Source organism: Plecotus auritus, assembly GCF_963455305.1.
Source record: "Plecotus auritus genome assembly, chromosome: 13".
Classification (NCBI taxonomy): Eukaryota; Metazoa; Chordata; class Mammalia; order Chiroptera; family Vespertilionidae; genus Plecotus; species Plecotus auritus.
Genome location: NC_137779.1, coordinates 31,654,080 through 31,680,479, shown reverse-complemented (window position 1 = coordinate 31,680,479; position 26,400 = coordinate 31,654,080). Strand labels below are relative to the sequence as shown.

General features: G+C 61.4%; 1 protein-coding gene across 15 annotated transcripts in view; it reads right to left on the bottom strand.

Annotated features, from left to right (window-relative positions):
• EP400 (E1A binding protein p400) overlaps nt 1-26,400 on the bottom strand; it is a 64,332-nt gene that overhangs the window by 15,181 nt on the left and 22,751 nt on the right. For 11 of the 15 annotated variants that reach the window (XM_080650457.1, XM_080650464.1, XM_080650469.1 and 8 more), the window contains 27 exons: nt 26,171-26,311; nt 25,618-25,696; nt 24,826-24,875; nt 24,398-24,455; nt 23,469-23,558; nt 22,415-22,522; nt 21,392-21,582; nt 20,996-21,173; nt 19,608-19,744; nt 18,740-18,909; nt 18,336-18,510; nt 18,112-18,248; nt 15,921-16,107; nt 14,175-14,341; nt 12,857-13,026; nt 11,879-12,109; nt 9,972-10,136; nt 8,288-8,443; nt 7,415-7,509; nt 6,798-7,069; nt 4,725-4,927; nt 4,472-4,641; nt 2,947-3,143; nt 2,005-2,116; nt 1,502-1,645; nt 478-615; nt 68-151 (listed from right to left, as the gene is read on the bottom strand). In XM_080650457.1, the coding sequence (XP_080506583.1) occupies nt 68-151; nt 478-615; nt 1,502-1,645; nt 2,005-2,116; nt 2,947-3,143; nt 4,472-4,641; nt 4,725-4,927; nt 6,798-7,069; nt 7,415-7,509; nt 8,288-8,443; nt 9,972-10,136; nt 11,879-12,109; nt 12,857-13,026; nt 14,175-14,341; nt 15,921-16,107; nt 18,112-18,248; nt 18,336-18,510; nt 18,740-18,909; nt 19,608-19,744; nt 20,996-21,173; nt 21,392-21,582; nt 22,415-22,522; nt 23,469-23,558; nt 24,398-24,455; nt 24,826-24,875; nt 25,618-25,696; nt 26,171-26,311 (4,005 nt within the window). The remainder of the gene's footprint in view (nt 1-67; nt 152-477; nt 616-1,501; nt 1,646-2,004; nt 2,117-2,946; nt 3,144-4,471; nt 4,642-4,724; nt 4,928-6,797; nt 7,070-7,414; nt 7,510-8,287; nt 8,444-9,971; nt 10,137-11,878; nt 12,110-12,856; nt 13,027-14,174; nt 14,342-15,920; nt 16,108-18,111; nt 18,249-18,335; nt 18,511-18,739; nt 18,910-19,607; nt 19,745-20,995; nt 21,174-21,391; nt 21,583-22,414; nt 22,523-23,468; nt 23,559-24,397; nt 24,456-24,825; nt 24,876-25,617; nt 25,697-26,170; nt 26,312-26,400) is intronic. The other 4 variants (XM_080650461.1, XM_080650462.1, XM_080650463.1 and 1 more) reach the window with 2 other exon arrangements.

Sequence of the window (26,400 nt, the reverse complement as noted above, 5' to 3'; positions counted from 1 at the left end):
CACTGTCCTCCAAACCAAACCTCTCGCCACAGAACCTGAGCTGCTCGTGTGCGAAGATGACCCTTACCTCACTGTTCTTCTCTTTGTCGTGATCGATGGAAGCATGGAATAGTTCCAGGTAATTCAAAGCGTATTTTTCAATTGGGGTAAGCTGTTTCAAAACACATGTTTTGGACAGTTAACTGCAGGTTAATAGGGTGACGTTCCTTACAGCCCACCAACGCTTGAATCAAAAAAGCGGCTGTGCCCCGGCCAGTTGGCTCCGTGGGCAGAGCACTGGCCCGAGGACGAACGGCTGCAGGTTTAATCCCCAGCCCTGGGAGGGGCCTGTGGGAGCCAACCAACCAAGGTGCCAATGCTTCCCTCTCTCTCTCTCAGTATATCTCAGCTATCAACGGAGAACACATCCCTGGATGAGGATTTTAAGACGATGACTTGTAAAGAAAAACATGAAGTGAAAGCAGAAAATGCCCAAACCTGTTCCATGAAGTCGGCCAACTCCTCCAGCTGCGAGGGCTCCTGGTCCCTCGAGCCGTCAGGGTCCGGTGACCCAGGCACGGCCTCCCCTGCGGGCTCCTGCGCGTCCCCCTCCAGGCACTCGATGCTCCTCAGGGCCTGGGGAAGTGCATGCTGGGTCAGATGACGCTGACAGAGCAAGCTTTTGTTTGTTAATCCTCACCCGATTAGAGAGAGTGGGAGGGAGAGGGAGACAGAGAAACATCGACGTGAGAGAGACTCGTCGATGGGTTGCCCCTCGCATGTACCCTGACTAGGGCTCGGGCCAGAGAGGAGCCTGCAACCGAGGTACGTGCCTTTGACCAGAATCGAACCCGGGACTTTTTGGTCTATAGGCCAACACTCTATCCACTGAGCCACATTGGCCAGGGCCAAACAGTTAATTTTTAAAAATGGATGAGGTAGCCCTAACCGGTGTGGCTCAGTGGATAGAGCGTCGGCCTGCAGACTGAGGGGTCCCAGGTTCGATTCCGGTCAAGGGCATGTACCTTGGTTGTGGGCACATCCCCAGTAGGGGGTGTGCAGGAGGCAGCTGATCGATGTTTCTCTCTCATCGATGTTTCTAATTATCCCTCGCCCTTCCTCTGTAAAAAACCAATGAAATATATTTTTAAAAAAATAATAAAGAAAAATAAATAAATAAAATATATTAAAAAAAAAAAAGGATGAGGTATATAAGCATAACTAATGGACACAGGCAGTAAGGGGTAAGGGCATGAGCTAGGGGGTGGGAGCGGGCGGGGAGAGGTCAATGGGAAAAAGGAGACATGTGTAATGCCTTCAACAATAACTTAAAAATAAACGGATGAGGTGGCAGCGCATCTCCTCACCAAGGAGGCCGGGGGGGGGGGGGGGTCCCCAGTGTGCTTCCCAGCAGAGGCCCCTGCACAGCCAGGACCCGGGGAGAGACCAGGCAGGAGCAGCCCCTGGAGTCGGAGCCACGCAGGCGGCTCCTCACCCAGGACGGGGCAGGCTCTGTCCTCACCTCGATGAAAGGCCGTGCGATCTTGGGGGCGATGGTTTCTGTGACAGTCGGTTCCTGGGGAAGGACAACGAACTCCTCGGCCTTCACGGGGAAGCCCGTGTCCTCCATGGGCGTGCACACCTCGAACAGCTCCTGGATGGTGCGCTGAGCACAGAGACGCACATGACCCCCGCGCGAGGGCTGGCTCACCCCCACCTAGCTCGGGCGTGCTGCCGGAAACCTCAGAGCAGCCTCACTTAAGTCCCTAGGTCAGCCTTGGGCAAACTACGGCCCGCGGGCTGGATCCGGCTGTTCTATCCGGTTCTCTTGCTCTCCCCTCCGCTCCTTTACTTTGAATTTATATTCATTCACACAAACACTCCATCCATGCTTTTGTTCCGGCCCTCCGGTCCAGTTTAAGAACCCATGGTGGCCCTCGAGTCAGAAAGTTTGCCCACCCCTGCCCTAGAGCCACGCACCCCGCGCCACGTGGCCGCCCTCCCGTGGGCCCACGGCCAAGGTACCTGCGTCAGGAACGCCATGGAGTAGTCGTTTCCCTGGGCAGCCACTTCTCGGATCAGATCCTTGGTCCCGTTCTTCAAAAGCTTCTCTTCCACGGAATTGCCGCTCACAAGCCTACAAACAAAGCAAGACCCATAGAGGCAGCCAAGTCCTGGAGACGGGCCCACGGGCGGCCGGCGCCGAGACCCCGGGAGAGCATGCCCGCGCGGGTGCCGCCGGCTTCGAAGCACACGCATGCAGCACTCACGGGCTCCGTGTGATCCTGCCCTCACATGGCGGCCCAAGGCCTCATGCCCCGCTGTGCCTCCCCATCCCAGCCCACCACGTCCCACCCCGCGAAGCAAGCGGCACATGGTGCGGCGGGCCTGGGAGCCCTTCCCCGCCGGCCTCCGCCTGGAGCCACCCTATTCGGACGTGTGGTGGGTGCCCATCTTCAGTGCGACAACCTAGAAAAGCCAGTGGCTGCCCACAGCCTGCGCTGTCAGTCCTTGGCCAGCACACCGTGAGCCGTCAGCCAGGGCCGGGACGCGTGCCGCAAGTGGCAGGATTTCACACCACGCGGCACAGCAGTGCTGAGCACACACGGCATGAAACAGCAGCCAAACCAGGCCGAGCAGAGCCCCACTTCCCCATCGCACCTGCTTGCCGGGCAGACGGAAGTGCTGCCCCAGACAACACACACTTGGTCACGGGTGAAATGCCCCGAAACCTCCCTCCTCTGAAGGCGCAGGCTCCAGAAGAGGCACGACACACGGGAGAGCCAGCAGGCCCCGCAGGCACCATCACGGTCAATGCCGAGCACACGCGTCCTCCCCCAACACCACTCACACGAACGAAGGTCCCACAGCAGGCGCGCCCGTGCCCGAGGGAGAGACGGACGTGCAGGAGCTGCCCCCGTGACCTGCAGGCAGCGCAGCCCCCACCCCGCCCCCGCCCCGCCTCACCTGTACACATGCACGTCCTTGCGCCTCCCGATCCTGTCACACCAGTGCTGGGCCTGGGCGTCCAGCACAGGGTTCAGATCGTGGTCGTAGAACACCACCGCGTCGGCCTCCATCAGGCTCAAGCCTGCCGAGCGGCTGCGCGTGGAGAGGAGGACACAGAAGATGCGCCTGTCTCTGTTGAAGCTCTTCACCAGCTCCTGCGGTGGACAAGCCTCCCTCAGGACCCCGTCCGCTACTCGGGGAGACCCTGACGTTCACTCCACAGTAAGACTGTGGGGTTCCCGTTCCCACGTTCAAGCCACACCACATTTCTGGCCTTTGATCCTGGCTCTTTCGTACAGCTGTGTCCTTGCTCACCAGGTCTCCACGCACGGTTTAAATCGCACGAGGAGACGGCCAGGTTCCAGGTGACAAGTGCTGTCAGCGCAATTGGTAGGCCCCACAGGAGAACGGAGTCTTCCTGGGGAGGGATGTGCGCTTGCTCGTGTTCCCCCAGGCAATGCCAGGGCACTCTACAGCAAAAGCGCCTGGAGTAAGGCTGAGGGAGCGCCAACAGCCTGACCGGCGCCTCCACCACTCGGGCCAGCACCGGACGGCTCCCTGGACACACTCCCTGCAGTGAGTGCGGCACCAGGTAAGACCATAGCAGGCAAACCGCCCTCCTCCTTCGAGAAATCCCAGCCCGGCTGGCACGGCTCAGTGGCTGAGTGTCCACCCAGGAACCGGGAGGTCACCGTTCCATCCTGGTCAGGGCACATGCCCGGGAGGCAGGCTCGATCCCCAGGAGGGGGAAGGGAGGAGGCAGCCGATCAGTGATGTTTCTCTCTACCTCTCTCCCTTCCTTTCTCTCTAAAAACCAATCTGTTTTTTAAAAAGGAATTCTCCACACGCTGTGTCACTCCACTTCCAAGGACACTTGTCCGTGAGCAGTGGCCTCCCTGCAGGTGCGCGCGGGTGTGCCGCACGAGGTGCTGATGCTACAGGACATGACGTGCAGCGACGCACGGGCCAGCAGTGGCCTCTGCTCTCGGGAACAGCGGGCACGCTGACCTGCTCCCGGGGCGGGGGTTAGCACTTCGACAGACAACAGCTGTGCACACCCGCCTGCAGGAGGGGGTGCTGGGAGGGAGCGACCACGCCGGAGGGTCCCGTGCAGTGACTGACCTGGAAGCTGCAGCGCTCACGCCCGGCAGCGCCGCTCTGACAAGTGACCAGGCACGTGGCTGACCAGGCACTCGTTTAACGTAAAGCAGTCGGCGCCTTTCCTGCTCCCACAGGGCTGCCTCCCGAAGGACAAAGCCCGCCCCGCACGAGCGCACGTCACAGACCTGACTCTGCGGCACTGGCCGCCGGTGCGAGTCCCGAGTGGAAAAGGGGGGTCGAGAGACGGGGCTGAAAAGACTCCCGAGTTCCGAGACCCGGAGATGCCGAGCCTGCCTCCCTCTGTTCGGAAGGGGCGACGGCACCGAATGTGCACAGCGCCGGGCGCCAGGCCGGACCGTGAGGGACGCCGACATCGCCTTACCTGCCGCTGCTCGCCGTTGGCGTTTTCGTCGATGCGCACGTAGGTGAGGAAGTGGAAGTTGAGGAACATCTCTAGAATGTCCAGCATGAGCACCATCTGTGACATGATCAGCACCCGGCGCCTTTCGGACCTCAGCTTCTTCAGCAGCATCGCCAGGGCCTCCAGCTTTCCTGCGGGGAGCAACACCGAGGTCTTCCCCCAGAGCACGGCTGTGACGCGGGAGCGTGCGACGTGTGAGCGTGCCCTCTCCTACCTGAGTCCAGCTGGACCAGCCTCAGCTCGGGGAACTGCAGCGAGCGCAGGGCGGTCACCCGCTGCAGCTGCTGGGCGTAGGGCGCCGTGTGCTCCCGCAGGCGGTGCCGGAAGATCCTCATCCTGTGGCTGTAGAGGGAGGGCGGCCGCGACACCCACAGGGACGGGGGTGAGGCCACCACCGGCGGGATCACACACGTCACCCTGAGGAGCAGAAAGCACGCGTGTCACAGGCGGCACTTCCCATCTCACCAGGCAGCAGCTCTGACCTCAGTCACCTGGAGACAAGCCTGCTGCCCACACTGTCCCGGCGACCAGGGGCACAGGTCCCGACAGCCCTGGCCGACGAGTGCCACCAGGGAGAAGCCCCAGGGCAGGGCCCCCCCGGCCCCAGCACGGACGCTCACGGCCCAGCCCCTGCGGAGGGCACCTCTTCTGACGGGAACTTTGGGACATGGGGCTCTGTCTCCTGGACGGGGTGGGGGAAGAATGTGAACGCAGAGCTGCTACGGCCACTGTGCCACCAGGAGGGCGGCTGGGAGGAGGGGCCGTCTCCAGGCCGACCTGACACCCGCCGCCCGGCCTCCCGACGCCACTGCGCCAGGAAGCCCTTCCTCGGGCAGTCAGCTCTGTCGTTTCCATTACCTGCTGCCGAATGCAGCAAGCCAAAGCCACCGCCACCAAAACACCAGCAAGGAAGACCAATAACTAAGAAACGGAGGGACGTCCACCCTCACGGACAGGCAGACTCACCACTGCCAGGGCCAGCTCTCCCAGCTGCATCTAGACTAACACCATCTAGTCAGAACCCCAGCAGGTCCTTTCGTGGCCACCGAGCAGCTGATTTTAAAGTTTATCTGGAGACAAAAGACCACCGCAGCCACACCACGTGGAGAAGACGGAGTCGGAGGACGGCCACACGACGCCCGAGGCAGATACCAAGACAGCGGTGCTGCCGAGAGACGAGGCAGCAGGTCCCGGGGCGGCGTGGAGAGCGCAGGAGCAGACCTCCTCCTCTGGCCCCCTGACCCACGACCGAGGCACAGGACGGCCATACAACCGACACCATGTGCAGAAAAGGACCGGACGCCGAGCTCACCCTCACAAATACTGACTCAGGGGTCATGACCTCAGTGTGAGCTGCACAACGACAAACTCCTGAAGGTAACACACAAGGAGCCCTGGGTGCCGGCTTTGTAGCTACAACACCAAAGACACGACCCACGAGAGAAAAGATCGGTAAGCTGGACTCCACTGAAATTAGACTTCCCTTCCAAAGGACGCCGTCAAGAGAGTAAGAAGGTGAGCCACGGAGTGGGACAAAATACTTGTAAAAGGCACGTCTGATAAAGGACTATCGTCGAAAATGTACAACGAGCTCTTAGCGCTCAACAGAATGAAGACAACCTGATTAAAAACGCACCAGAGGCCTGAGCAGACATTCACCAAAGAAGACACAGATGCAAGCGAGCCAATGGAAGATGCTCCACTTCCTGTGCCCAGGAGGTGCAACCAGACCACAAGACGCGGGCACACCCCAGCCGCCGCCCAGCCTGGAGGCGGCAGCACCAGGACCCGCACTCGCTGCCGGGGAACAGGTGGGGCCGCCACTCAGGAAGACGGTTTGTTTCTGACAAAACTGAGCGCAGTCCTCCCACACGACCCAGCAGCCACGCTCCCAGCTGTCCGCCGAAAGGGTGGGAAGCCAACATCCCCAGGGAGGCGCGCACCGGGGCGAACTGCTTTTTCAGAGCTGCCAAAGCTTGGAGGCGACCTAGTGCCCTTCAGCCGGGAGTGGATAACCAACACTGGTCCACCGGACAACGGGGGACGAGTCAGCTGACAGGAAGGAGCTATCGAGCCAGGAAGAGACATGCAGGGACCTTCCATGTACATGAACGTGAGAGAATCCCCTCTGAAAAGGCCACGCGCTGTGGTTCCAGCTCTGTGACGCCTGGAGAAGGCACAGCCATGGAAGCAGGGGATCAGGGTGGCAGGGCACTCGGCAGGGCACGGGGACGGAGGAGGAGGGCGAGGAGCACGCACAGGACCTGACGCAGTGAAACCACCTCACCTGTCAATCACGTCCTGGAGGGACTCCTGACGTTGAGTCAGCGTCAAGATCAGGTCCCTCTGACTGTCGGAAGCTGGCGTGTAGACACTCGCTGGCCTGGCCCCCTTCCCAGGCCTGCTCCCCAGAGCTCCGAGCCCCGAGCCCTGTTCCCTGCAGGCCAGGGAACAAACCGCTAGCAGGTCTGTGCCGTAGACGGGGGCGCGGGAGCAGCGCCGCTCATTGACGGAGTAGACCTGGTCCAGCCGCTCTTTCAGAAGTCGGGTCTTGTCCTCCTGCATCAGAAAGTGATGGAAATGGTCCATGGGAAACAGGAGGCCAGCTGGCGGACCCCCAGCCCTGTGGGGTCCCTGCCCACAGAGCACACCCAGATGGGCAGGGCCCACTCCACAGGAAGCAGAGAGGAGTGAGAAAAGCAGTGTTTCTCGAGACGGCATTTCCCACGGCACAGGAATATGGAAACTGTGTGAGAGGAGAGTTTTGCAGTCATAAAGCCCAGTTTCGTTTCTTTTATTAGAGAAGTATTTTTAAAATAAAGGTTACGTAATCCAGCAATGCCCCTTTGAAGGCACTCAGAAGCACTGCCAGCAGGCACCACGCGCTGGGGAGGGGCTCAGTACCTGTGTGGGCCCGCCGATGGGAGAAGCTGGCTTGGAGGCCATTCCGGGTTCTCCTACAGTCAGGGGATTGACCGCCACTCGACCGGGCACACCAACTACCAATCAAAACCAAGGTTGGAAACAGAGCTCCGGACACTGCGCACCGCCCCCCCCCCCCCCCCCAGCGTGCCCTCAGGTCAGCACTGCCTCTCCCTGCACGTTCACACCTGCGCTGGTCAGAACCCAGTCAGGCACCCCTGCTCCTGGCCACATTCTGAGCGGAGCGCCAGTCTCTTCCCATGGTGAATGCCCTGTGCGCCATCCTCACGGCCCTCACGCCGGCACAGCAGCCACCGGGCCCTGGCCCTTCCTCAGCACCAACCTGTCGGCCCTCAGGCCAGCAGTCAGCTGCCCTCCAGACCAGCACAAAGCGACCCCCAAATCGTCAGGGCTGCTGCTGGCCCTGACAGACGTGTGCTTGGGGACGGCTCCGGGGGCCTAGTCAGGGGGCAGCGGGGAGAGGCGCAGTGACTGGGCAGGAGCGGGTCCAGGGAGCAGGAGGACCCTGGCGGGAAGCAGGCTGTGGACCAGGCAGGGGGCAGCACTGCCTGTCTCATACCGAGGCCTGCCTCGTTGTCTGTCCCGGGGGAAATGCTAGCACCAAAACAAAAACCTAAAGTGAGTGGAGGCTGGTGAGAGCCAACCAGCAACTCTGAGAGCCAACCACCAGGGAAACCGAGCGGACACCGCTGTCCGTGGAAATGAGACGTGGCCACGGCGGGACCGTCAGGGTCCGAGGCCCCCCAGTCAGGCCCTAAAGGCCTCCCGTTACCTTCGTGGGCGAGCCGGAAGGCAGCTCCACACCCAGTCTGCTCCCTGCTCAGAGCACTCTACCTGGCGGGGCCCCGGGAGCGGGGCCTGGGCCGCTGGTCGGGGGCTTGCTTCCCAGGGCGCTCAGGGCACCCGCCTGAGACACGGTCTGCATCACCATGGGGCCTGGCGGTCGCAGGTAGGACTGCCCGGGCGCGGACACGATCTGAAGGACGCTGCCTGTAATCACACGTGTGCTGGACGGTCAGTCACGCTGGTGCCTTTACCTCAGGCCACGCCCACCCCAAGGGGCAGACACAGGCCACAAACCTAATCTCCAAAACCAAACTCACTCCCACGTGGCATGCAGAGTTCAGTTACTTGTAGACAAAGGAAAACACTTCCTTCGCAATGAATGTCACTCTAAGACACAGCCCAGCTGGCGGGGCTCAGTGGATGAGCGTGGACCTATCAACCAGGAGGTCACAGTTTGATTCCAGGTCAGGGCACAGGCCCGGGTTGCAGGCTGATGCCTAGTAGGAGTGTGCAGGAGGCAGCCAATCAGTGATTCTCTCTCAACACTGATGTTCCTATCTCTCTCTCCCTTCCTCTCTGAAATCAATAAAAACTAAAACAAAGAAAAAAAAAAAAAACCTGTCATTTTTCTTCATGTCAAAAGAAAGCTCACCGATTCCTAGAAATTCCTAGGGATTTGGGGCAATGCAAGGGCATTTGCTCAGGGTCTGTCACGTCTGCTTGAGGCCCGAGTCCCAGGTGGAAGGTCCCAGCTGCCTGATCACAGGTTGGTGCGTGCCGACCCGTCAGCTGGATGAAGAAATAGCTAACGTGTTTGTTAGAGCGCAAATGCTCTGCGTAAGGAGCTGGCACCGAACCTCTGGTGTGACCGAGTCTCTCCACACCTTTGCTCTGCAGGAACGAACCTCCACGTCGCACAGAGACTGGGGCACCAGAGATGCCTCGCCCCTTCGACCAAAAACCGGGAAGTAGGAAATCAGACCAAACGGAGCCGCTTCCTTGCTGCAGGGTTCCTCGGGGCCTCCGCTCTGGCCTTTCACAGCCGAGAGCCACGGGCACGTGCGGGCAGGGCTGTTGATGACACCACCCCGGATCCCAACCCAACTGAGAGGGACACACATGACGGAGCTGCTGCCCTGTGGCCCCTCAGGACTAGCGTCAGCACGCACCTCCTTTTCTTCCAAAGCAGCCCCTCCAGACCCAGCGCCTGGGCCACAGGCGGGGGCTCTGGCCTGGGGTTATGTGCAATCTGTGAGCACAGCTCCTCCCACATCGACGGCGTCCGTGGCCTTTTGGGACAATTCGCACCCCACCGTCAACTAGAAAGCAGCAAGGACTTCTACTTTCATTTTGGAAATAGGAAGCTTTTATCAAAGGGTAGGTGTTTTATTGACTGATGTCAGAGAGGAAGGGAGAGGGAGAGAGAGAGAAACATCCATGATGAGAGAGGATCATGGGTCGGCTGCCTCCTGCACGCCCCCTACTGGGGATGGAGCCCGCAACCTGGGCCTGTGCCCTGACCGGAATCAATCATGACCTCCTAATTCCTAGGTCGACGCTTAACCCCTGAGCCATGTCGGCCGGGCAAAGGGCAGATGTTTTAAATGACTGCCATCTACCGAGCCCGCGTCCAGGACTGGGCAGCCAGGAACACACCCATCACCCACTGTCCTCCCGGCCCGCGGCCAGGCTCACTGGGGCGTTTCCAGGGAGGCGCGGGGTGGTGGCTCACCTTGCAGCTGCAGGGGCTGGCCGGCGGTGAGCTGCCGCAGCTGGCTGTGGGACAAGGTGAACTTGTTCCCTTGGAACTGCAGCGTCACCGGCGTCTCTGGCTGGGCCACGCGACTCGGCGGTCCTGCGAGTGAAGCCAGCTGTGCTATTTTGACCACCTCCCCACCTGAGGGAGCAGAGGAAAGGGGAGAAACTTGTGTGGGAAGGGTTCGAATGTGACACTGACTGTCATCGAGAGCGACCTCGGGCAGTGAACAAAGTATCAGGAAATAGCGATGACGCTTGCAGGAAATAGCGATCTTAACAGGAAAGAGAAGGCAACGTTAACATCAGATGGTAGTGGCTAAGTTCTGCAGGCATGCCTGGCAGGGGCTACAGACCACACTACAAAGGGCACGTCCCTTTCCTCCCGACCAGTGAGCCAGCAGCCACCATCACAAGAGCAGGGCCCTTTCTGCAGCCTCGGGGGCCTCCGCCTCAGAGACCTCCAAAGCGGAGAAGCCTCTGCGCAGCTGAGCTCCGAGGGGAGGGATCTGCCAGCACAGATGGAGGCAAGACACGCGCTTCAACCGCAGTCAGCACAGAAACACACCCGGGGCTGGAGCTTCAAGACAAAAGCTCCCCGTCGCAGGGCACGGAGGATCTGATCTGCAGCGTTTACTGTCAAGAAGCGCGAGGCGTCCCATCGCTTAGAACCTTTTTGTGGGAAACGTATTCGGATGGAGTGGCATGCACTTCGTTCAAAAAGGCTGTAATTACACACATTAAAGGTTCTTTTACCCCGTGGTTGATATTTGAGTCTAAATGTTCCTAAGAAAATCCACTGCAGAATTATTAGTGTTAAGTTAAAGACAGTTAGCAAAAGACAAGAAAACACCCGGGTCTCTTGTGCACAGAACCGTGAGGAAGGAAAGTGGAAAAGCAGAGGCAGAGAGTGAGGTCCACAAAGAGGTGAAGGCCACTAGGCGGAAGGCGGCCTGTGGATGATGCCCCAAGCTCAGCCCCGAAAGCCCCGTCCCAGGCCACGAGCACGTCCCGCAGGCAGGGGCCCAAAGATGACTCTGCAGGCCGCAGGCGAGAGGACTGCAGACCCAGCCTGAACGTGGGCCCTCAGGGCACCCCGCTCCGCTCCTCTCCCCTCCAGAGGCCTCGGCACAGCCCGTCCGCCCACAGCGAGGGTTCGAGGCAGCACCTGAGAGACGAGGCGGCTGTGCCAAGGAGGGCCCTTTCCACAGCAGAATGGACAGGGTCCCTGTAAAGTTTGGAAATATGCTAATCTCACTGGTCACAATGGAAGTTCTATTGACGTCTGTAGTAATGAAAGTGTAATATGCTCCCTAGACTGGACATCCTTCCGGACGAGCCGGGGCTGCGAGCCCCTTGCACGAATTTCAAGCACCGGGCCTCCGGTATTTAATAAGACTGAGATCTCAGTCACTGAGTTATTGTAAAATGTCTCCGTTGAGCAATGATTCATCCCAGGTTTAAACCTGGTAACAGCGAGAGACGAAAAGGAAGTCCTGGTGTTAGAATCCGAACACTAGGCCCATGGCTCCCCAGGAAGCGACTGCTTTCGTTTTACCCCTTTGCTCCCCAGCTGACCTCGGCCCCGGCCCGAAGCCCGGCTCACAGTGAGGGAGGCACAGTCATCAGCATGAAGCTCAGAGGGAGTGCGGGAGGAGAGCAGAGCTGACGGACGGGACGGGGTCAGGAGAGAAGACAGAGGAAGGACAGGCCCTGGGCGCTGGCCCTGGAGATTAGGGCCGGAAAGGACAGCAGGGCCACAGCACGGCAAAGGCAGCGCCGGCCGGAGGGCACAGGAGTGGACAGCAAGGCTCTTCACGCTGCTGGTCTGAACACAGCTTCCTGGGAAGCGGGGCAGAGCCCCGGAGAGGCGCGGCCACTTACTAGGCAGGCGTGCCTGGGCCTGCGAGGTGAGCAGCAGCCCCTGAGGCAGCGTGCTCTGCCCGGCCGGGTGCGAGGGGGCCTGGGGCTGGGGCTGGGGCGGGCCCAGGGCGGAGGCCTGGGGAGCGGTTTGAGCCCGCAGTTTCGCAGGATGGGCTGGGCTAGGAGCTGTGCTGCAGGTCGAGGCGGCCTGGGGTCTCGGAGCACCGATGGGAGCCTGGGGGGCTGCTGCCGCTGCAATCGACAAGGGTGGTTTGTGCAGAGCTGTTAGAGGTTCTCAATGCAACGCAGTACTTTAACCCGACTTTAAAGAAATAAAACAAACACTCATACTGTCTCTCAAAGGAGCAGCTCTCTCTAAAGAGGGCGGTGACGGCCAACGTGGTCCAGACAGAGGTGTGTGATTTTTTGTCTGCTGTTAACTATTTTAACTTGGCGCGAACCAGCAGCCTACATGGCAGTACCTTCCTGCAGTACATGGTGTTAGAAGTCAGCCATGTGACCCCCGTGTCCATCAGAGGAAATCCTGACCCCCCACAAAGGCACACACAGAGGCTGCACCCCCAGCTGCACCGGGGCGCTTGCATGAAGCGGCTCTGGATACTCGAAGCCACCGTGCACATGGCCCCAGGACCCTCTGGCGGCTGGAGCACTGCCTGCGTCACCTGTCTCCCCCCTGCCCCGTCCTTCTCTACGTGGATCAGGTGACGACCAAGCAGGGGCATGAAACACAGCAGGCGCCTCCTCGGAAGCCTTAGAACCGAGCTCCCTCCATGAGCTCCCCCCCCAGGAGCACCCTCAGCGCCTCGCCACACACGCCTCCACTGAGCACGCGGTGCCTTGTAAAGTCCAGCTTAAAGACGTAAGGAAGCCTCCAACTCGTGTGAGGGCTGCACAGGTCTCTTCGGCAGAATGGAGGTCCCTTGTCAGAGGGCCAGGGAGCACCCTCCGTGGCACAAACACACCACACACAAGACACACCTTTGGCATCCGGGTTGGCAGAGAACGTGGCGATGGGTGGCCGTCCTCGAACGTGGCTCTGTGGCGTGGCAGTGGCCGCCGTGGAGGTGGCCGTGCGGGGCGGGTGTGTGCTGGGGAAAGCCACCGTGCGGCCCTCGGGCTTCTGGCCGTACTGCACAGGCTGGAACAACCTAGACGCGTGTGGACAGGAAGACATGGCATCGCTGCAGCGCAGGCCTGGGGAGCGCCCGAGCAGCAGGCTCCCGCTCCCGCCGCTGGTTACAGCTAGCGGGGTCCCGGGCGGCGCCTGCGAGATGGGGTGTGGTTTTCCTTCCATTAGGTTTCTATCAGTGTGGACAAGGAGAAGGCCTCTGACACACTAAGTCCAGACGAGGGTTTAGAGTAAGAAGGGAGGTGGAAGGTCAATGGCAGCCTCAGGTAACGAGGCAGCACAGGCGACAGAAAGGGCAGGCGGGAACGGGGCTTCTGCGACCACAGAGCGCGACCAACGGAGGGCCCCGCGGATGCCCCTCGGGCCTCACACAGCGTCCATGTCCTTGCAGCCGGCTTCCCCAGGGACTGCGACACCGCAGGGAGGGGCACCAGGCAAGGCAGCGCTGTCGCCGCCGTGCAGGTCCGAGGCCTGCAGCCCTGCTGGTGCGGGCGAGGGCCCGGGGCCGGGAAGTCACACACGGACGAGGTAACAAGAATGGCTGCCCGTGTGCAGCACTGACTGTCTCTAAAAGGCTGGCTTCCCCACCCCCTCACGCTAGCTCGGGCCCAGGTCTTCGTCTCCTTCCGGCTCCGGGACCAGCCTCTCCTGAGCCACCTGAGTTTTGCCTTCGTCCTCAGACGTGCTCTGCCCCGTCCCAGCCTCAAGGCGCCTGCAACGTGGTCATCCTCCCAGGCGTCCCTTCGCTGAGTCAGGAGGAGCCCTCTGCCCTCGCTCCCCAACACCTGGCCATGAAGCTACCCCACAGCACCCCCCAGGTTCAACCAGCCCGACGACTGGTCCCAGCTCCTCTCCAGACCCCTCCCAAACCCTAACGCTTTGTAAAGACGGTGACGGGCCACTCCTCAGGCAGGCGAGAGCCACGTGCCCACACTTCCCACTCACAGCGAGCCACTCAGAGAGCAGGACGCCTGGGCAACGTCCAGAGAGACAACCAAGCAGGCGACTCGCCTCTTCTCACAGCCTGGAGCCAGGGACTCGTGGGAAACTCCAACCTGTCCCAAGCCTCCCGGTGTCACTCCCACTCCACAGCCCAGGGGCCGGTTCACGACCAGCCAGGGCCCAGCCAGCCAGATGGTGAGCCGCAGGCAACACCGTCACACACACCTGCTGGGCTTCAGTCGGACCGCCGGGGGCCTGCCGGGCGGGGGCGGGGCGGTGAAGAGCTCCTCCATGAGTTTCCGCGTCACCCTTTTCCTGCACAGCAATTCAGCCTGGTGGCGAGTCATTGTATTCTCTAAGCCAATGAGGTCAAACACAGAAAGATCCGTTTCCTAAGGAGGAGAAAACGAGCTGCGTGAGACAGGGGAAAAGGCCTCGCCTAAGAGCTCAAGTCGGCTCGCAGACAGGAAGGCCGGGCCGCGTGCCGCAGGGTGCTCCTGACGACCTCGCCCGTGTCCCGCGCTGGGGCTCAGCGTGCCTCCGTTCCCGGCTTTGAGACGGGGATGGTCAGCTGAGTGTCTGTGGGAACGGAGGAGGCAGCCCCCAGGACCGACTAGGCCCGGCAGGGGAGAGGGCAGTCTGTGTGGCCTGGGGTGCTGGGCCTCGTACCGTGGACGGGGCGTGGGAGACCCTGGGAGACCCACGAGCTGGTGCCAGGGGAGGTGGCTGTGTGGCATGCCACCCGTCCAAGAGCAGAGCCCTGGGGATGCTCATTCCCGAGCGAGAACCGAGGAAGGCGGACAGCGGGTGGGCGGGGACGCGGAGGAAGTGGCACCTCCCACCGTACACACTGACGGGAGAGAAGCTGCAGGTGCCGTGGAAAGCAGTCAGCAGTTCACCGGAGTCACACGTGACCGGCACCTCCAGGCCTAGCCTTGCGCCCACGGGGACCGTGACCACGCCCACAAAGCTGCCCGAGGGCCCATGCAGTGTGACGAGGGCCGAAACGTGGGAGCCACCAACGCCCACCTGATGAGCGGACAAGCGAAACGGGGTGCGGGCAGGGGAGCCCTTCAGCCTCCAAGGAAGGAAATCCTGCTACAACACGGCCAACGGGAAACAGCCCGCGGAGGGCAGGAAGCCAGACACTAAGTCCACGTATGGTCTGGCCCCACGTGTAGGTAACGTGTGGGTTTACGTGAAATAGGTGAATCCACAGAGAAATGACCGAGAAGCTGCCTGAGGCTGGGCGGGCATGGGAGTGAGGGTCCACGCGTGCTCTCTCTCCGGGTACTGAAATGCTCTGGGACGCAGGTGAAGGCTGCACGGCCTGTGCACGTACTAAGACCCACACTGCGCACTTCAGAGGTGTGTCCGGGTAACGACGTGTCTCCATACGTCTCAGAAGCACAGCACAGAAAGCAGCCCCGATGGACCGGGCCCCAGACACAGGTCAGCTGCTGCCCCTCGCCAAGGACCGCATCCCTGTCTGCGCAGTGACCGCAGGGCGGCAGCAGCAGGATGACCCACTCACAGCACACCTGCCACCTCAGGGTCCTCAGACTGTCACACACTCACTAGTCACACCTTGAACTTCCCTACTCGGGGGGGGGGGGGGGGGGCGGGGAAACACCTGAAGCCAGAGTCCCTGGTCTGACCCCAACCTGCACCTGCACCAGCTCCCCCACACACAAAGCAGGTGCCCAGGTCCGAGGCCTCTGGGCCTGCGCCCCGAGCACTGCCTGTGTCCCAGCGGGTGTCAGCCTCGCTGTAGCCCAGCTGTCCGTCACGTCCACACCGCACCCCTCCTCAGTCCTACAGCACACGCCGTGCTAAGGAAGCCCGCCCCGAGGCCGGTGCCCGACACGGACGCTACGTCCAGGGGAAGACACGGCACAAAGGCTGCCCGGTGCTGCCGTGTCAGGACCCCAGGACCCCAGGACACACGTACCCTCCTAGGTCCCTCCTTACCTTCCAGGCATCCCTGTCGAGCGCCTTGAGCACGAGGGAGGCCAGGCGGAGCTGCAGCGGCCGGGCCGAAAAGGAGGACTGCGGGAGCCGGGGCGCCACCAGCCCGGGGTGGTTGCAGATGCGCTGCAGCCTCAGCAGGATGCTCAGCACGTCCACAAAGTGCCCGCCCTTCAGCACCTCCTGGGTCCTGCCTCGGAGACACGCGCACTCAGCGTCGGCTCCGCTAGTTCCGGACAGCCACACACGTCCACCCCACGCGCTCGTCTCCGTCACCACACCGGGGACCCAATCCCCGTCTCATCACCCTCAGACTCCCTCCCCGTCCCCACCACAGGACAGGGAGCCGGAGCGCTGGGGGAGGGTCAGGCAGGGCGCAGCTCCCGGGCTCAGGGGGAAGGGGACGCTCTGGCGGGAGCAGGCAGCCTGAGGGTGGCCTGTCCCTGGGACCGGGCGTGCCCTGGACTGCACGGTGGCCCCGCACGCACCGGCGTGACTGCAGCCGCTACGTGAGCTGCTGTTCTCACACTGAGACCACTTCCCAGGTGGACTCGAGGTCCCCCCCGAAACGTCTGGCCGACACCAGCTGCAGCAGCATGGCACTTCCTGCCCCGCGCCCAGGGCCTCCCCCAGGCACGGAAGGACGCGTGTCACCGGGCATGCTGCCGGGAAGGCTGTCCAGGATCTGTACCCACGACAATGCGCACTTACGCTCTGTCCTGAAATTTCCACAATTAACCCCGTAAAACCGCATGGGTTCAAAGCACAGCCGTTTGTTGAAGGCCTCCCCTGTGCCGACACTGTTCTGGTGCTTTCACGCACGACAGCCCCCAACCTCCTCCCTCGCATGACACCAGACACCACCGGCCGCTGGTGGAGAAGCCCCTCTCCGCTCCCCCCAGCACCCAGGTCCCCCACCGTCTGTGCCCCGGGGCAACACACTAGGTCACCCGGTTCCTCCCACAACCAGCAGGACACGGGAGCCAGGTGAGCAGTCGGCGGGCCGCCTGACAGAAACACGGGAGCCTGTTCTGGAAGCCACGCCCTCAGGCCACCGAGGCCGAGTGTGTGTTGGGACCGTGGGTGCTGGTGCGACTCTCCTCAGCTCCCCGCGAGGAGACAGTCGCTGTCATTACCGAGCACAAGTGTGTTTATCTACATCAGTGGTGGGCAAACTCGTTCGTCCACAGAGCCAAATACCAACATACGACTGAAATTTCTTTGGAGAGCCGAGTTTTTTAAACTTAAACTTCTTCTAACGCCACTTCTTCAAAATAGACTCGCCCAGGCCGTGGTATTTTGTGGAAGAGCCACACTCAAGGGGCCAAAGAGCCGCATGTGGCTCGCAAGCCGCAGTTTGCCAACCACGGATCTAACATCTTCAGGACTTTCTCTCTATGCTCGTGTTTTTTAACTGAAATTCAGGAAAACGAACAGCGTGATGGAAGAGCCAAACAGGTCGAGGGAGAGGGTCAGGGAGAGAAGCAAGGCCCAATCTCGGGGTCCACGCAGCGGTGCAGGCAGCACGCAGCAGCCCGACCCGCAGTGTCAGGCACCCGCAGTCCAAAGCCATCACACGCCAAGTTCCAGAAATAAGCAACCTCTAGGTGTTACGCTGTGTGCGGCTCTGGACGGCGTGCTGACAGCTCCCTTTTGGGGGTGTCAGCCACCCCTTTGTCCAGCGCCCCCCGCTGCAGACACTCCTGTTGGTCACTTAAGCAGACTGGCTGTCCTGGCATTGCAGCGCATGTTCAAGTCGCCCTTATTTTACTTAAAATGGTGCCAAAGAGCAAGAGTGGTGATGCTGGCAAGAGGGGAATGCCAGAGAAGCCGGCGGTGCTCCTTTAAGTGGAAAGGTGGACGTTCTCAGCTCACTAAGGGAGGCCAATGAACTGTGTGGTGAGGGTCTGAGATCTAGCCAACATGGACCTTCCAGCCGGGACTGTGAGGTCTGCTGTGGACAGTGAGCCTGAGGTTCATGCCGTCCCAGGCGGCCCTGGCACAGCGCCCCTGCGGACAAGGGGGGACAACTGTGCAGCCGTCCTGGGGCCACGCTGGCCTGAAACCTGACGTCCTAGGTCCCGTCAGGACGTGTCTCCTGCGCGAATGGACACGGAGTGCCGGGCACGCCCAGGTTCACCCCGGGGCAGGGCGTGAGGAGGCGGAGGGGACCCAGCGCACGTGGCGCACTCACCCCGGCTGCAGGATGACGTCCTCGTACAGGGCTTTCTGTCGGCTGGACAGGCGACACTTCAACACGTGCTCGTACCTCTTGGTCAGCTGCTTCTCCACGTCCCTCTTGGTTCTCCTCAGAATGAACGGCTGGGTCACCTGGGGAAGGAGACGGCGTGATGCCCCTCTGGGGGTGACACTGCCGCATGTCGCTGTAGTCCCCTGCACCGCGGGGGCCGCACGTACCCGGTGCAAGCGGATGACCACCTTGTGGTAGTAGTCCTGGTTCTCCTCGGTGGGGGCCTTCAGGGGGACGTGCAGGTAGGGCCGGGAGAGGCCCGGGATGAGGAAGTGCACCATGGTCCACAGCTCCAGGAAGGTGTTGTGCAGCGGCGCGTCGATCAGTAGCAGGCGCTGCTGGCTGCACATGAGACCAGAGACCACGTCTGAAAGCCCCGCTAGGACTGCTGGGTCTGAGACGTGTCAGGACAAGGCAATTGTACGGGGTCACTGTGCGTCCCCGGGGCCTTGAGGACAGGGCTGACTAAAGGAACACGCTGGTGTCCCCGCGGGAGGGACTGTGGCAAAGGACACAGGCCGTCTGTGTCACTGAACCCTCGGCCCCCCACAGCCCGGGAGGCCAGGCAGACCTCTGCAGGGTGAACACGGCCTCCCAGTGCCGCTCGCTCAGGCCCTTCACGCGCTGCATCTCGTCGATGACCAGGCACCGCCACCGCACCCGCGTCAGGGCCGCGTAGCCCCGGAAGAACTGCTTGTAGGACGTGATGCAGACGTGGAAGCTGTTGGGCTCGGTCCATCCCTGCGGCACAGAACGAACACAGGCTATTTCTGCACAAGGAAGACCGAGTGTGTGTAGGACCCTTCCTCCTGGAGCCTCCACACGTGTGTGGACACACTCAGGCGGTGCGGCACCGACGGCTGTGGCAACAGACGACCTGGAAGGACTGCTCTCAGCGGCCATGACCTGGGCGAGGAAAACGCCCGCCGAGGCCCTCGGTAAGGTGCGGATCTACGCTGCCACCAGCTGCATTGTGAGCTTTACAACCATCGGTGACCCGACAGCGAACAACAAAATGCTCCTCGAGGTGTCCCTTCTTCAGGGAATGCTCCTCAGCACGCAGCCCGCTCCACGAGCTCCTCACGCACACCCAGCCCCTCCCGAGGCGTCCACACCCGGGCCCTCCCGAGGTGTCCACACCCGGGCCCTCCCGAGGCCTCTATACCCGGCCCCTCCCGAGGCGTCCACACCCGGGCCCTCCCGAGGCCTCTACACCTGGCCCCTCCCGAGGCGTCCACACCCGGCCCCTCCTGAGGCGTCCACACCCGGGCCCTCTGTGCAGGGCGGTCGATGCTTTCGAGGAACTGCGGATCTAGAACGACCTGAAGGCCTGCTGTCTGTCTCACAGTAATTACACTAAAAAGCACATTTTGAAATGCGTCTCGTACAAATTAAGGTGGTTTCTTGTCTGGTCTTGTTTCGCATTTGAACTGAAGTACCTGTCTCTTTGCTTTGAGCTCTCGGTGGCTGCCAACATACAAGAGGGTCTTGAGCCCAGGACACCAGCGCTTCAGCTCGAGCTCCCACCTGAGGATGTTCCAGCTCCGCACGACGACCAGGTGAGGGCCCCAGTTGCCTGCGGAGGGAGGAGACAGCCCCGTCCTCTCACTGCACTGTCCTCGCCAAGTCCAGGCTCCGGCACGTGGTGGGCGGGGTCCCTGTGCAGGACTAAGCAGCCGTCCAGCGGGGCGCAGGGGCAACCTCCCACCACGGCTCCTGGACTTGGACGGCGCCGCCCTGTCCCCACGCCCAGCAGCCACAGGCCAGGGGTGGGCGAACGTTCTGACTCGAGGGCCACCATGGGTTCTTACACTGGACCGGAGGGCCGGAACAAAAGCACGGATGGAGTGTTTGTGTGAACGAATATAAATTCAAAGTAAAGGAGCGGAGGGGAGAGCAAGAGAACCGGATAGAACAGCCGGATCCGGCCCGCGGGCCGTCGTTTGCCCACGGCTGCACAGGAAGCAGGCCTGACTCTCAGGAGGCACTCAGCAAGGAGTGGCTGGATGGGTAATCACCGAATAAAACGAGTATTTATTCAGAAACGTGGCAAGCCCCCAGGAGCATGGGGAGGAACCCCCGTTTACAAGGAACAACGCTCAGGAAGAAGCAGGAAGCAGCCTACAGCCCGCGGAGCCCAAGGCCTGTCCCATCCCCGGGGTACTCCCACAGCACCTCACCAACTCACATGCAGGCTCCCAACCTAGCCAACACACACGCCCAAACCATCCCAAAGTACGTGGTTTCAATTCATTCCTCTAAAAAACGAGCCTTCGTAAGTCGTCAGAGTCACACACACAGCAGACTGCACGTCTGTTAGCAATGGAGCCTGCACCAGTGAGAAGACAGATGTCTCAGCCCACCCGACAGCCAGGGCTGATCGGACACGAGGCGCCACCACCCACACTCGAAAGCACCACCACGAGGAGCCCGAGCCGAGCAGGCCAGGAGCCCCACGGCCCCCAGGGCTGGCTCAGGAGGCGGCCGGCAACGCAGAGGCTGACGGCGGCGAGGGGAGCGGTGCGGGACACTTTCCCACCAGCCCTTGGTGGCCACCCGTCTGCTCTGCTCTCCACACACGGATGGCAGCAGGGCTCAGTCACAGAGCCCGGGTGGTGGTGGTGGTGGTGGGGGGGGGGGGGGGGGGCGCTCCCGTCCAGTGCTGACTGGGAAGGGGTCTCCTGCACATCCGTACAACCTGCTGCCTCAGGTCCGGGCCACAGCCCGCAGCACAGGGGCAGAGAGCAGGCCCCCCTGACCCTCGCTCAGCCAGACACTGGCCCGCACTGGAGTCTCGGCAACGCCCGCTGTTCCAACAAGCTCCTACCTTCATTGCAAGCGAGGTGGGCAAAGAAAGCGATGATCTGCACCGTTTTCCCCAGCCCGGCCTCGTCCGCCAGAATGCCATTGAGGTTCTTGCGGTAGAGCTTGGCCAGCCAGTCCAGGCCGATCATCTGGTAGTCCCTGAGCGTGCCGTGCAGCAGGGGCGGGGAGCTCAGCTTCACCTGCAGGGACAGACGGGCCATGAGTGCGGCCTCAGATGATCCCTGAGCCTTGTCTCCAGACTGAACTCACGGCAGGCGCACGGGTAGCGACTGGAAAGCTGCAGAAAGCTCTCTAGGCAACAGGAAAAGGGTCAGAGTTCACTTTTCCGGCACCGTGTGCAGCTGGGCAAGCGCTCTGTGGGAGCAGGCAGCCTCCGTCCCTCCCGCCAGGCGCTCACCGTGGTGCTGATCCGAGCGCTGCCCTTGGGCAGGACGCCTTCGGCCACGGCGGTCACTTCCGCGATGTCCTTCGTGTGAGGCTTCCCGACGCCCATCCTCTCGGCGGCTTTGAACTGGTCCATGATGAACAGCGAGTCTATGAGCACCAGGTCCCGGCGGCCCTCCTGGTCGCCCGGGCCGTCGTCCACATCTGTGAGCAATGGGAAGGGGGGTTGCAGCAGTGTTCATAGTTTATGAGCCTACTTAACACTGAAAGGAACTGACAGAATCCAAATACTTCCAGCACAGAATAAAGCACCCATCCTTCTATTCTGATCCACTTTACACACCTAAGAATGCTCTCTGTTAAGCAGAGAAAACTCTTATGAAGCCATCAACCCCAGGCCCACTCTGGAAAGCCCTCAGGTGAACCCGGAAGAGGTCTCCACAGCCAGGGGAGTTGCTGTCCCCACAGGCGGCTGCATGGGCACCTACAGGGTCCCTGACGCCCTCCACCGCCAAGGAAGGGAAGACGACACGCACCTCCCAGGCCAGCCAAGTCAGGGCTGCCAGGCCCCCAGTCCTGCTGCACCAGGGTCCTGAGAGCGCCACGTCCCACCCCAGGCACTGTGTCTAATGACCAGAACAAGCAGAGTGACAGCAGGAAAGCAGAGTTCCTGGTGTCGTCTGCGTGTGTTTGGAATGTCTAATAAAAGTAAAATAAACTCCTTAAAGCAGGCGTGTTAAACAGCACAGCCTGAATAAACGTGATGAAAATCTAGGTCCATAAAACGGCAACTTTCCTAAACCTGGAGAAATGAACTGCTCACAACCTGGCCAAGTGCTCTGGGGATGGTGCCACATGTATTTTAAAAAAGAAAAGAAAACAGGGAAGCACAGACTTCAGTAAGATGCTATTCAATACAAATTTACACAGAGCTCCAACATTTCCCTTCACCAGACCGAAGGGTGCCAGCTCTGTCGACCCTTGCTCTGCGAGTGAGCTGTCTGAGAGCCGAACCCTCTGCAGGCGTGGGACAGACCTTCTTCCTCGCTCGTCTCCTCGCCACCAGGCGGAGGTTGGGGCCACTGGAAGCTCGGCAGAAAGGCGCCTTCATACAGCTTCATCAGGTCGATGAGGGGCAGCTCAGCTAGGAAGGGCCACAGAAGGAAGGTGTTACTCCCCATTAGAGACATGCACATGAGCATAAAAACGAAGCGTTTTAGCCAATACAGGAAGGCATCCTTACGAACTAGAGATAGAAAGAGAGTGCCGTGTGTTTTTTAACGAACCGGGTTGGCCAATTCTACTACACCCAACTAAGAACACTTGTGCGTCAATTTCCACAAGCAGATTGAAAATGGGGAAAACGCAACACATAAACCTGACAAGGAACTGATGTCCAGGACGTACAAGGATCACCTACACGTCAACACGGAAAAGAAAACCCAAAAGCAGAACAGGAAGAGACAGGGAGGAACCCCAGGAGGAGACGCCGTTTCTCACCCAGAAGGACGGAAAGGCTGCAGTCAGACACCAGGGCACCGGGACAGGCAGCCTGCGGCAGCCGTTCTACCCAAACTCAGCACAACTGCACCAGGCTGCCAGGTGCACCGCCCTCCAGCCCCCTCCTCCACCCAGAGCCCAGGACCCGGGGCCCACCCACCGCCCGCAGACCGTCTGGCAGGCAGGTGCGCATGGCTACTGCGCTGTGAGAGCCGGTGCGTTTACACAGCAATGACGTGAATGCAACTCGGCAGCAGCAGAGCCGGGAGGAACGGCAAGTGGGTGAACCTAAGCAGGACGTTCATGTGAGGCTCCGACACTCGGAAGGGGAGCCGTGTGCTCAGGGGGCACAGGTGCGGGGACAGAGCTGCAGGAGGGAAGGACGCAGGATCCAGAACGCAGTCCTGGCGGGGACCCGGGGAGAGGGAGACAGGGACGAGGGGAGGGGGATGGCACTCGGCACTCTGCGCTCAGCAGCGTGGCTGGTCCCAGGGAGCTCGACGTACTGGGTGTTGTTCGGCCTGCACAGACTTCCACGCTTCTCGTCCTGACTCAGCGTTAGCAGCACGCTGGCAGGAGGCCCAGCCTACCTTCCTTGGCGAGATTAGACAGCTCTGTCTGGTGGTCCACGGCCCCTTCGTTCGCCTCCTCCTCTTCAATTGTCTCCTCCTCGTCCTCCGCTGCAACGGTGATGTCAGAGCCACGTCAGCGAGGCAGGGCACTCCCCAAGCACTGCGAGGCTCCAGGTGGCTTCCACACGCAGCCCCGGGCCTCAGGCGGAGTGCAGGAACTGGCCCGCACGCGCCCTTCCACCTCCGTGTGAGGCAGCCTGGCTGCTGCTCGCACGATGAACCCACTCGGGCCAGAGCAGAGGGAGGGAGCCGTCCACTGCTGCGGCCGCTGCGGCCGAGCCCATGAGCCATCGCCCACGTCCACAGCCCAGCCACTGCCCAGCGGCCACCTCACCTGCCGGCTCCTGTGCTGTGCTGTGCAGTGTAGCCACCGCCTCAAAGCCACCACGGCCCTGCCCTGGGCCTCCCTCCCAACAGAGACCTGGCCCTGGGCCTCCCTCCCAACAGAGACCTGGCCCTGGGCCTCCCTCCCAACAGAGACCTGGCCCTGGGCCTCCCTCCCAACAGAGACCTGGCCCTGGGCCTCCCTCCCAACAGAGACCTGGCCCTGGTGCAGAAGCGTCTACCGGCCCCGCCAGCAGAATGCAGCCGTCTGCAGCCACCCTCCACTGGGCACAAGCCTCACCACCGGGCGGCCTTGGCAGGGAGACGGCACCCTCTCCCAGCACTGGCCTCAGCCCCTGGCCAGCTCCTTCCCATCAGCACCGATCGTGTCTCCTCCCTCACGAACAGAGCTCACCCTCAGTCCTAGGCTCTCCCTGCTCCACGGCCAGCGCCTCATGCCTCCCCGAGCCCACTGCCCACCGAGGCACCTGGCCGGCAACAACCCCCTGGCTCGTGGTCATGGCTGCAACAAGGGGCACCCTGCTGAGTTCACCGGGACAGACCTTCGTCATCGGTGAGGGACGTGCTCGCTTTCCGTTTCCTTCCAGGTGCTCCCGGGTCCTGGGCAGGATGAAAATGGCCAGCGTGTGATCGAACAGCCCAGGAGGCCACCCAGGCAGGGATGTGCCGGGCTGCACCTCAGAGGGGCCGGAGCCCTGTGCCAAGCATGCCGCCACCAGGCCTCGGTCACAGGACAGGCCCGGGCACGGCTAAGTCCACACGCTTGCTGCACCTTATCCAAGTCGCCAAGTGAACGCCCCTGGGCCCCACGCTACAGAGAACCCGTTTCTCCCCCAGGTAGCCCGACTTCACAGGGAAAGGGAGTAACACCTGTAATCTCCAAGTCGCTCCAGGTAAAAGCAGGAAGCTCCACGGTACAGACTGACCCACACGCTCCCTCCCACTGGTGCAGGGACAGCCCGGAACTCACCAGAACACTTTCCAGCAGCACATCAGGGCCCTTGGGTCTTGGCTCCTTTCCTAGAGAGACAGGTACCGTGACCGTGTTCACCACAGCTGAGGAGGTGACATTCTTCACCCGCGTCGAGGGCGTCTCTGCCTGTCTAGGCCACGCCCTACGGACATCCCCGCTGAGGAAACATCCCAGCGCGTCCCCTGCCTCCTGGTGACCCAGGGGCAGTGCAGAGCCAGCCCACTGCCACCCTCACCAGGTGCCCAGGCAGCTCCCAGCCCTCAGCACTGAGACCTCGGCAGAACCCAGCCTCCGGGTCCGGAGAGGAACAGGAGCGACCAGCAAAGCTCCCTTCTTCTGCCCTGTCTGGTCGCACGGCTGTGACCTCAGAAGTGGCCACCTTTCCCCCCGGTTTCCACACCAGGAAAATGGGAGTCAGTGTCCCACCCGCCCCACCCGCCCGTCCCTGCAGTGCAGCGAGGCAGCACTGGCTACACACAGGGCTCCAGACACACCCAGGGAGTCCACCTCCCCGTCCAAAGACTGGCCAAAGGGGACAGGCTCAGACCTCACCTGAGGGAGTACCCCAAAGCTGGTCAGCCTGGGGTTCTGACTCCAGCAAATCCCAAAAGAATGGAAACATGCGGCCAGAGCAGCTGCCCCGAGAGCAAGGTGACCACCAGGCGCCACAAGCTCGCGCACGGCCGGAGCAGGCAGCCTCCTGGGAAGCCACCTTGCCGCCAGGTGCCGGTGACACAGGACTGGGCCGAGCACAGCCCGAAAGAGGGAAGGCTTTACCAAGGACCATACCTTTCCTGGAAACTTCCTGTAAGTGCAAGGCCTTCTTCCTCCTCTCCTCTAATTCGACTTGTAGTTTGATTTCCACAACCTGAATACAAGAGTGGAGACAGAAGCACGTGTCCGCAGGTGTAGTTAACCGGCTCTAGAATGTTCAGTAGCGGGGACACTCACACACGGTCTGCAAGCACCACTGCTGGTCTCCCAGGCTCTGCAGCTAACGGCACCTGCCCCGCCCCGCCAGGTGCTGAGCTCAGAGCCTTTAACAAGGAGCGGAGCACACTGCCCTCCTGGAGAGCAGCTCCTGGGTGACCTGCCGACCCTCCGAGGAGCGTGGGCAGCCTCTCGGGGACGATGGACTTCATGCAGCACCAGCAGTAGCCACGCGTGTCCACACGTCCACGCACAGCCACAAGCAGAGCAAGAGCCTCCCTTCTAAGAGCTGCAGCCGAGGCTATGCTGGCGGGACCCCCCTCACGCACCCTCCTCAGCGACACCGCGGGCTCTGCCTCATCGCCAGCCCCAACAGCCTAGGTCTCGGACCCCATTAAAAGGTCAGGTTTACCTGTTCAATGTTTGACCAAAAGTACTCTATTTCTCTGGCAGCTGAGGCAGCGATCCTCCTCAGGCGGCTCTGCTCCTCTCTCTTGCCCCGCTCTTCCCGCAGCTTCTTTTCCTCGTGATGGCGCACCACCGTCCTGACGAGCTGGCGTGGGAAGTTTAAGGGTTTCACGTTTTAGTCTCTCATGCCACAAAAAGGACACGAGGTCTTTTTTGTAAAGCTTCGTCTAAAAG